At 43.4% G+C, this 10772-nt stretch overlaps 1 protein-coding gene across 3 annotated transcripts; it reads left to right on the top strand.

Annotated features, from left to right (window-relative positions):
* Positions 1 to 485: 485 nt before the first annotated feature.
* Positions 486 to 8892, top strand: tbx3a (T-box transcription factor 3a). 3 transcript variants are annotated; one of them, XM_073477411.1, is made up of 7 exons: positions 486 to 974; positions 2176 to 2443; positions 2884 to 3030; positions 4102 to 4178; positions 4637 to 4794; positions 5308 to 5948; positions 6959 to 8892. In XM_073477411.1, exons 1-7 carry the CDS (start codon positions 598 to 600, stop codon positions 7400 to 7402), a joined length of 2112 nt encoding a protein of 703 aa, XP_073333512.1. In that variant the 5' UTR covers positions 486 to 597; the 3' UTR covers positions 7403 to 8892. The 3 variants fall into 3 exon arrangements, with proteins under 3 accessions (XP_073333512.1, XP_073333510.1, XP_073333511.1); XM_073477409.1 differs by having other exon boundaries at positions 4583 to 4794; XM_073477410.1 differs by having other exon boundaries at positions 2176 to 2458.
* The last annotated feature ends 1880 nt before the right edge of the window (positions 8893 to 10772 follow it).

Genomic DNA, 10772 nt, shown 5'->3' with positions numbered 1-10772 from the left:
AGGGTGCATGTCCGGAGCGAGTAAAGGCAGGGGGATTATTCGGCGCTATCGAAATATTTCAACACGTCGCCCTCGCTGCAGGACTGAGGCCAATAAGAAGGAACGCGTTTTAACAGGAATGCCGATATTGTAAACAGCAGCGGAGGAGAAAGAATGCGCCGCAGTCAATTAAGTGACTCACCCGAGTTGGTTTAATTCGACTAATGTCCGCAAGCCAGCGAGGCACAGAGAGGTGTCCGATGCGCGTCAGGCTCTGAACAAAAATCCGTCTCCGCAGCACTTCTGACGAATAATGGAGAGCATTTTCACGTTTCTGTGTGCGGACTTTTGATCCAAAAATATCAGCGAGCGACTGAAGACATTTCGCAGCAACTCGTGAAAAAATAAATAAATAAGTGGATTCTTATTTCTGCAGAGTTGAAGGGAGGAATTTCCAGAAGCTTGCCAACTCCAGCTTGATTTTTGTCCTCTTTTTTTATTTTTTTATTTTCTACCCGTTTGCTCCTCTTGTACGCAGGGTTCACTGTTGTTTAGAAATATTGTTTCACCTCCAGCCACTCGCCTGCGTGTGTTGCCTGCACTTGGCTGAACTTCCTGATGAGAGATCCAGTCATACAAGGATCAAGTATGGCATATCATCCGTTTATACCTCACCGGGGTCCGGAATTTGCCATGAGTGCAATGCTGGGTCACCAGCCTCCTTTCTTCCCGGCTCTGGCGCTCCCTCACAGCGGCTCCCTGATGTCGGGCGCCCTGGGAAAGCCGATCATGGACCAGCTGATGGGAGCCGCGGAGACCGGCCTTCACTTCTCTTCGCTGGGGCACCAGGCTGCGGCCGCCCACCTCAGGCCTCTGAAGACTCTGGAGCCTGAGGAGGAGGTGGAGGACGACCCCAAAGTTCACCTGGAAGCCAAGGAGCTTTGGGAACTCTTCCACAAGAGAGGCACTGAGATGGTGATCACAAAGTCCGGAAGGTAAAACAAATACATTTTTTATGTGTGTGTGTGTATGTGTGTGTGAATGTGTGTGTGTGTGTGTGTGTGTGTGTGTGTGTGTCTGTGTGTGTGTGTGTGTGTGTGTGTGTGTGTCTGTGTGTGTGTGTTTGTATTTCCCAAAATATATATATACCTTACTATCTGACATGCAGCAGGCTGTTGTGCCTATTAATAACTCTTGATTTGTTATTACACAAAGAAAGATATTTACATGTACGCTTTGGGGTTACTATATCTGTGGAGGTACGTCTCTAAAATCCCTCTGGATAACTTATTGATTTCATGCAACACTCTTGGACCTTTATAACCCCAATGTGTATTAATTAATAACTCACATTGCGGTATAATTGTCTCGCAATTGACACGTAGATATGACATTTATTTCACGGCAATATGTTTTCACTACAGGATTTTTTTAAAAACTCCAAAAAGTGATCTGTAAATATTTATTTTAGCTGGAAGGGAAAACTGAGATAAAGCTGCGACTTCCTGTGTGTTCAGACAGCATGCAAACTCAGAGGTCTGTGCTAAAATGAACACAGGCTTATCTTTGCTGGTGGGAAAGCAGTTGTTGGCTTTAACATTATTCTGTAAAAATACAAAGGGGACTAGCTTGTAGCTGCTGTGTTATTAATACGAAGCCAGCAGCTCTCTCTAATTCACGGGTGCATGCGTATGGGGCTGTATCCTCGCGTCAAGACGCCGGCTTGCTGATGATCCCATTGTTAATTTTCATGTCCAAACTTTTTGCATTGACGGATTACTCCATTGGAATAGCTGCGAGTGTGCGGGGCTCTGGCTGAATTATATTCGTCATCAGCACAGTGACAGGACACAAAGATGGCTGCTGTGTCGGTGTGCAAGGCCTTTCAAGGCATTAAAAAAATCAGCACGCCGTCCAAACGGCGTCGACGTGTCGCCTAAAGACCGATCAGGGAGAAAGCAGAGGAGGGATGTTTTTATTTGAGCGCTTAACTTCAATATTTGCGGGACGTTTGTGCACTTTTTTCGGCTGAGTTATGTTGTGCAGATGCATTCAGAGCACAACACCAGACACTGTTTTTAAGAGGGGGAAAATGAATCTGTATCTTTATTATATATTCAAGCTTTAATGTGTTGAAGCATCATTAACATCAGTGCTTATCATGTGTTTTTTTTTTTTATTTGCTTTGGCACACAGACGGATGTTCCCCCCGTTCAAAGTGAGGTGCACCGGTCTGGACAAGAAGGCCAAATACATTCTCTTGATGGATATAGTAGCAGCCGACGACTGCAGGTACAAGTTTCATAACTCCCGCTGGATGGTGGCGGGCAAGGCCGACCCCGAAATGCCAAAGAGGATGTACATTCACCCGGACAGTCCGGCGACTGGTGAACAGTGGATGTCAAAAGTCGTCAATTTCCACAAGCTCAAGCTGACGAACAACATCTCCGACAAGCATGGATTTGTAAGTTCAACTAATGTATGTCAATTTTCCTATTTACCAACATACCTTTTTTAGTTAGACACACGTGTTCAATATTTTGCATTTTGCTGTTTTTGTTTGTATTTTTTACTCGAGCTCAGGAAATCCCACGAGATTTAAGATTGTATTTAAGTAGAGGGGGGAAAAAAATTGCAAATGTCATAAACGCATGTGTTGAATTATTGTAATTGTGATAATTAAGCTTAAATCTGCAGGGACGTCCCCTGGATGATTAACAGTTTAATTTCACTAATTAAATATTCAACTAAAAAATATATTTCACATGATGTGTTTTTTTTTTATTTTAATGATTTGCAATTTTTCCAACACGTTAATTTTACGAGATGATGATGTGGCTTGCTTTTGAAAGAAATGTGTGCACTAATACTATTTTATTTTCTGTGATTGTGTGTTTGTTGCAGACCATACTGAACTCGATGCACAAATATCAGCCCCGCTTTCACATTGTGAGGGCCAATGATATTCTCAAACTCCCGTACAGCACCTTCAGGACTTATGTTTTCCCCGAAACGGATTTCATTGCCGTGACTGCTTATCAAAATGACAAGGTAAGCGCGATTATTGCTCGTGGGCTTCACGTTACATCCCGGATCCTTTATCCAAAAGTATAGCTTGTGCGTCCCTCTGCCCCTGTCAGAGGCGCTTCCCTGCCTGTCTTTCATGCTCTGCACCATTTTGTTGTCATAAAATATGAACGACGTCATATTTGTTTTGAGCCCGTGAGCGTGGAGCATCACGGTGAGTGGTGAGGTGGGGTGGGGGGGTGATGTTGCGTTTGAGTGCCACATTCACCAGCCTGTGGTAGGAAAAGTAATAATTCCGAGGAATGTTATACAGGTTGTCTTCCTTATATTTAATCACGTGGAAAGGATTTGGCGCAGACCCAGACGCTCTTTCCTCTCTCTCTCTCTCTCTCTCTCTCTCTCTCTGTGTGTGTGTGTGTGTGTGCGTGTGTGTGTGTGTGTGTGTGTGTGTGTGTGTTGTGTATGTGTGGGTTGGGGGTTTAGAAATGAGAAAAAGGAAAAAGGGGCAACAATGTGCGCTTGAATGGAGAAGAAGAAAAAAACGCAAAGGGGTGGGGGGGTGCGTTTTGGTTGTGTTGTGTCAGACTGTGTTGCATGGTGACATTTTATTCTCCAAAAAGACATTAAGAAAAATAAATAAATAACGAAAATCATCTTCTCAGCTCTTTGATATCGTTGGGATCACTGCTGCCTCCCTTCTCCTCCATGTGCAGCGCTAACACTGCCGGAGACTGAGAGGAAGTGGTGTGGGAGTAAAGTTTTTTTGCAAAAGTTTACACACACACACACCAAAAAAAAAAAAAAGCAGCATATTTTAACATAATGGAAAAAACGTGCCGGTGCGAGGACTCATGGGTTCTCTGTGCGCGCTTGTGTTGCCCTTGCGTGTTTGCTTTTATGTGTTTTGTCTGTAAAACCAAAAAATGTGTTAATGCAGTAGTTTCAGCCTGTTGGGACAATTATCTATTGTAAACATGCAGAAATTAGCCCAGCTTTAGGAAACGCCTTAAAAAAGCGCACTATGGATGAGAGCACTGTGGTGTGAGTGGGAGATTTCAGGGGCTCATATTTACGCGTTATTCCGTTTTATTTCAGATAACCCAGCTGAAGATTGACCACAATCCATTCGCCAAAGGGTTCCGTGACACCGGCAATGGGAGGCGGGAAAAGAGGTAAGACAGCATTGCATAAAAAAACAAGAGGAAACAATGTTTAGATGTGTGTTAATGTATACATGGAGACAGACTGATCTCTGTGGATTACAGCAGCGTCAAAGCTTCCGCATTAACCCACGGGGAGCCTGCTTTCTAACAGCTTAATAGGCTGTATAAAGTCTTATAGCATTTACAAGCCACTTCACTTGCTAATTATAATTTTTTTTAATTATGAATGTATCCCAAAATGTTGATTTTTTTTTAATTATCCTGTGCTCACTTTAAAAAATGTGTAATGTAATAAAAAAATGGCTCTGTGACAGATTTCGTGTTCTCACCTGTGAGGAGCTTTCCTCCTCTCAGGTGCTCCACTCTCACTGGAGCTTCCTACACTGCTCACCGTGCTCCTGATATTGTTTCAGACCTGAGAGCTGTGTGATCACCACCCGTAATAACCTGGGTACTTGTGTGAACAGGAAACAGCTGGCTCTGCAATCCATGCGTTCATACGAGGAGCAGCAGAAAAAGGAGAACGGGGCTTCAGACGACTCCTCCGGAGAGCAGGCTTCCTTTAAGTGCTTCGGCCAGGCCTCGTCCCCTGCCGTGTCCACCGTGGGCCCCCCACACCTGAAAGGTAAGGGCCAGAGAGACCCCACAGTCAGTCACAGCTCCGGCCACAAGTCGTGCGTAAAAAAAAGTCGTAAAATATCTATTGTGGCAGGTTCTTTTTTTTTTTTCTCGTCACAAAGTAATGCGCAGGATAAGAGTAAAGTGGTTAGAGTTAATGGAGCACTTTTAATGATCACTGGAAAAATTGATAGTCCTCTGCACTGAGATGAACAGTGAAACATAATGAAAACATGAATATGATCACTAATTAAAGACACAGTTGTCTGTCCAGAAGCAATATATCAGTCTGCTGGGAAAAAAATATTACATTAAAACATATAAAATACGTGGGGAAATAAACGTTACAGCTGTTTTATTCTTCATATTGGTCACCAATGTGGACTCGTGAAGTGCAGACAAGTGTCACTCATCTCTATTTCTTTTCTCAAGCCAACTGGCTGATAACGGGGGTTATTGTTTCCATGATTCACCCATGTGCAGACAGACAACTGATACTCCACTCCTCCTGCTTTGACAGATTTCTGCGACAGCGACGAGGACAGCGACGACGAGAGCAAAGATGGACACATGAAAGATGGCCCGGACTCCAGCAAGATCTCCACGACCACGGAGGACGGGAAGGATCACGAGGCGAGCCCGGCTAAGGGGCACCCCTTTATTAACAGTGACACTGGCAGCAGGAACCGCGACGGCGGTCCCAGGACTGAGAAAAGTCAGGCAGACTCACGACAGAGCCCCATCACCGTCATCTCCAGCACCACCCGCTCCGGAGAAGACCTGAAGAGCCCGAGCCTGGACCAGCCCAAAACGGACGAGTGCAGGCCGATAAGCAAAGACAGTTTCATGCCTTTGACTGTTCAGACTGACAGCCCGCACATAGGCCACGGCCACTTGCATAATTTTGGATTTCCGTCGGGCCTAACGGGACAGCAGTTTTTCAATCACCTCGGGAGCGCGCATCCGTTTCTCTTGCACCCCAGTCAGTTCAACATGGGGGGGTTCTCAAACATGGCCGCGGGCATGGGGCCACTATTGGCAGCCGTGTCCACGGGAGGGGTGAGCACCATGGACACGACGAGCATGGCATCATCCCCGCAAAGCTTGACGGGAGCGCCAGGCCTGCCCTTTCATCTGCAGCAACATGTCTTGGCATCGCAGGTAAAACCTGTTTTCTTGGGCCTTACGGTGGAGCACATGTTGGGTTGTACAGTGGAGCAGACTGCAGGCCTCGGAGGCCCGTGTGCCACATTTAAGATGTCAGAATGACTTTAATGTTCTCGTCAGCATGTCCGTGTGTGTGTGCTTTTAAACCTGATCGCGACGAAGGATGGGTGTGTGAATGCGCTGTTTATTTTGTTTTTTTGCCAGATAGGTTCATATTCTGAGGAAAGCTATGCAACTGCTTTTCGGTTGACTTGGCTGTCAGACACCGCATTTTATCACATTTCTCTTGTCCTTTGGCAACGTTATAGGTGTTAAGAGAAGTGATTTGACAGACATACTACCTTGCAATAGCTGAAGACTTTTTGATATGAGCTCATTAAAGCTGTTTCAGAGCCACAGTGTCGATTATTAAAACGCCTCATTGGCTTGTAGAAGCAAACAACATTGTGTTTTTAAAGAGACAACTCATTTGTCTTTTCCCCTTCATGCTCAACACAAGCGTTGTAGCTGCGACTTCTCTCGTTTGATTGCAGCGTCAGGACAGTAAGACTTTTTTTTTTATTATTTGTATTTCAAATTCCTGAACAGGCACCAAAGGTGCTCGCATGCTGGGTGGTAATAAAGCTGCGCCGCAGAGGACTTTGTTGGGACTAGATTTGTGAAAAAGCTGCGTGAATGGAAGCATTGAGAGCACGATAGGCTGCTTGTGTTTTTTTGCTTCGATCAAGATCCAGGTTTTGGGATCAAGTCTTGGCGTCTGTAAGACAAGTGTCAGCCGGCGTCATTGGGCTTTTGTAATGAGGCATCGCTAACGTCAGTGTGTATGAGGAAAATCAGTGGAAATGGATCACTTCTAATGATTATTTTTACGCATCTGTTCCAAGACATTTATCCAAAACAATTTCTCCTCCATTTCCTCTCGTTCTCATTTTGTGCTATTATTAAAGCTGTGTTATAATATTGGCTCTCTGGCTCACACTCAGTCTCTCCCCCTCTCTCCACAGGGCATCGCCATGTCTCCGTTTGGCAGTTTGTTCCCCTACCCGTACACGTACATGGCAGCAGCCGCGGCAGCCTCCTCGGCCGCCTCCTCGGTGCACCGGCACCCCTTCCTGAACGCAGTGCGCCCCCGACTCAGGTACAACCCCTACTCCCTCCCCATGACGGTACCGGACAGCACCCTGCTCACCACCGCCATGCCCTCCATGGCCGGCGGCGGGAGCGAGCTGAAAGGAGAGGGCATCGTCCCGGCCAGCCCCGTGTCCGCTGTCACCCTGGATTCCACATCGGAGGTGACCAGTCACTCGTCCACCATTTCCTCCGGCTCGGTGTCCATGTCCCCAAAAACTTGCACGGAGAAAGACGCGGCCAACGAGCTGCAGAGCATCCAGCGCCTGGTCAGTGGACTGGATTCAAATCAGGACAGGCCCCGGAGCGGCTCCCCCTAGGAGTTTTTTTCTCTTTCTTTTTTTTTTTTCTTTTTTTCTTTTTTTTTTTTAAAACACACCACCTGCTTCTCGTTTCGTTGTTGTCATGAAAAGTGAAAAGTGTTGACGGTGATGAAGACATTAACAGTAGGAGGACACCCTCATAGATCCATGCAGGTTTTAAAAAAGAAAAAAAAAACAATTTAAAAAAAAACAAACAAACACGAACTGTTGGACGTTTTAGTTTCTGAAATGCACTTTGGTTAATATACATCATGATATGTATTTTTTTTTCACTTTTTTGTTTTTTGTTAAATTAAACAAACAACACTTTTATCCTGTCATTTGAATAGCCTACCGTACAAGTATTGAAACTGAAAAAGTTGGCATGGGTGTGACTCAACAGATTTAGGAGAAGTTGCTGCTGTGTCCCGTCTCCTAACTTTACCCTACACGAGGAGAAATGTGTTTTGATATGCACTCTGAATTGAATTGATTTGAACTTTATTTGATTTCACTTCCGTTTCACCTACCTTATAAAGACTGCTGTATTTTGTTGTACACTATTAATTGATCCATTGGCCAAATGTTGCATGCCCTCTCCCCCCAAGAAAAAAGAAAAAAACCCCAACGAATGTTAATTTAACACTAAAAATCGAAACGAAAGGTATAAAATTCTTAATGTTTTTGTATCTATCTGGAAATAATTAACACGTGCCCTTTGCTTTAGTTTCTTCTTTTCAAATTTTCGAACAAATTTGTTTTTTCTTCACGCCTTTCATGAAATCAGATCAGGCCTTTTGACACAAACATGGCCCGAGCATGCGGAATTCAGCCCAAATGTCCAACAGGCAAAGGGAAGCAGAAATTGAAATATTACAAAAAAAATTAATGAAAAAAATGAAAGGAAGTATTGATTAAAGGTGTACATAGGGATATATAAAATATTTATGTAATTATTTCATATTGTTATTGCGTGTAAATACAACGGAGTAGTTTGTTTCTAGGGATCTGTTCTTAATTTATTGTCGATATACCTGTGTAAAGATAGTTTGTGGGCTATTATCCTTTTGTTGCCATCTGCATTTATACCCCTCTTAAAAAAATATGGACTTTATTCCTCCCCAAATATCCACTGAGCTAGTTATTCACACTCATGTGCCATTGTACTTTTCATTTGTTGTCCCCGTGTGTGAAGTGCTACTGTTTAAAAACGAATGAAAAAGCGACAACGCACTGCACCAATGGCTTGAAAAAAAATATTCTTTTTTTTTCCTGAGAAGAGCAAAAGAAGTATCGTTTCAGTGTGACAAAAGTGGACTATTTTTTTTTTGTTTTGTTTTTGTTTGTTTGTTTTGTTATTAAAATACTTTGCGAACCTGATCGTAAAAGTGCCGCATAATCGAAAAATATGAAGGTTTCTTTTGTGTTTCTTAAGTTGTCAATGGGTTATGTTGTATTGGAGTTATGTCTAGTTTACAACATCGACATCGTGTTCTTGAAAGTTTCAATAAAATATTGAAATGCCACTTCTTAGTGTGTGTCCCTCGCTTTCATGCCACTGCAGAAACTTTTCATTTATATACATTTAAAATGAGCAAAAATTCAGGGTCGCTGTGACCTGCCGCCATGTTTCTGCTCGAGTTTCGGGGAGGTGAAAGAAGTCTCTTTGCCCACTTACTCCACTTCAGTAAACTCATGTGGAGACATCGGCGCAGGCCGCCTTTAAAGAGTCCAATTAAGATAACCGAGGGCGCACCAAAGATCCGCTCAGCTCCCACGCATCATACCTGGGATTCCTACCTGGACATGAACGACAATTTTTTTTATTTTTTTTTTTATGGGTCTCCTTGGCGTCAACTAAAGTGTAAGGCTGGAGCTGATAGTGTCCATCGTGATAATGGAAACGGATTAATGAAAAATCCTGAAATGTAATTCTGAAAAGATATTACGCACGAGAATCCCAGTATTTCTTCTGAGGTGAGCGTGTTTGTCGACATGCGTTTTATCACGCTGACCAAGTTGTAATTTGAGGTCACCCAAAAAAACATCAGAACACGCGGTTTTTAAATGTTTTGCTGAAAAGTGAGGTGTGTGAATTGAAGCTGACGCTACTGATGCCACTGAAGACGTTACACTTCTTGGACAAACCTGAGCAGAAACCCCCCCGATCAGCCTCTCTATTGCACCTCGAGTCACGAGTTTATCAATACCATATCTTTATTTGTATATTGTCTGGTTAATGTGTAGCAGGACTGGCGCTAGTGAATAGGTGTAAACATGACACAAGCTGTCTCAATTGCTCTGTCTTATTGCTCACCTGGCGCCTTCGATGGGCATATCTTCCATTTTATTGCACGGAAGGCGACGATGCGTCTGTAATCAAACCAAGATACGACGCCCCCAAGCGGCTACAGCTCCAGTTTATTAACAGCAACACAGCCTAACAAACCAAAGGACAAATCCTGGGTGACATCTCAGTGAGGGGGGGTTAGCGATAAGGACTGTCTGAACTGGTCACACAGCTACTGTAAATGCTCTTAATGTGCGGCACTTAATAGCTAATAAAGTATTGCGTAATTAACAAGTTCCATTGGAGTTGAGACTAAAAAAAAAACAGTCTGTATCTAAATTTAAACCTGTGTGGCTGCTCAACAACAATGTCTCTGAATGGCCTGATCCCACAAGGTTGACCACAGACAGGCTATGGCTGCGAGAAGTTGTGATAAATCAAAATAAAATAAAATTTAAAAGAAGAAAGAAGAAACTCAGTGGCACCGTTCTTGAAACTAAATGTGCGAAACGTGTATTTTCTACGATTTGAAGAAAGACATCGCATATATTTCAATGAATATATATATGGAACAGTAATTAGGCTGTAATAAGGGTTTTAAAAAAAAGTTTGACAAATTACAAAGTATCTCATACTTATTCTGAAGTGCGCATCTTCACGGATTCTGTGCGTTATGGCGTCCGCCTGTTGCTTGTCACTTATTTTGTTGCTTCACAGTTTTGACCCTTTGCCCTACGGTATGCTGTCAAACTAAATAAAATATGACACTTTTAAAATCCTGCGTCAAAAGCCTCGAATTTTTGGCAAGTTTGTCTGCACAGTACTAGAAGAAATGATCTCGTGCTCACGAGGCTCGGTTTTTAACGTTGGATTGACAGACCTGTCTAACAGGTTGCTCTGACTCAAATGTATGTCACAGGTCAGTAGCGCCATCTAGTGGCAGGACATCATGAATGACTGGAAAGCCCTTACTGCCCCTTAAACTTCACTGTCGGACTGGATCAGTTATTGTCTGTATCTTTCTCGTGGGATTATGCTAGTGATTTAATATAATAATAATATTATATAATATAATTCTGAAGGTTTTGTCTACATAAA

Source organism: Pagrus major, chromosome 12 (genome assembly GCF_040436345.1).
Source record: "Pagrus major chromosome 12, Pma_NU_1.0".
Taxonomy (NCBI): Eukaryota; Metazoa; Chordata; class Actinopteri; order Spariformes; family Sparidae; genus Pagrus; species Pagrus major.
The sequence above is the reverse complement of the archived record's forward strand: the minus strand, read 5'-3'. Positions and strand labels throughout refer to the sequence as shown.

What these genes read in the sequence shown, in the direction of transcription:
- tbx3a (XM_073477409.1), top strand. Translation starts at nt 598, where the DNA reads ATGAGAGATCCAGTCATACAAGGATCAAGTATGGCATATCATCCGTTT. An exon ending in CTGCTTATCAAAATGACAAG is followed by an intron (nt 3,031 to 4,101) that starts GTAAGCGCGATT and finishes GTTTTATTTCAG; the next exon opens with ATAACCCAGCTGAAGATTGA. An exon ending in AATGGGAGGCGGGAAAAGAG is followed by an intron (nt 4,179 to 4,582) that starts GTAAGACAGCAT and finishes ATATTGTTTCAG; the next exon opens with ACCTGAGAGCTGTGTGATCA.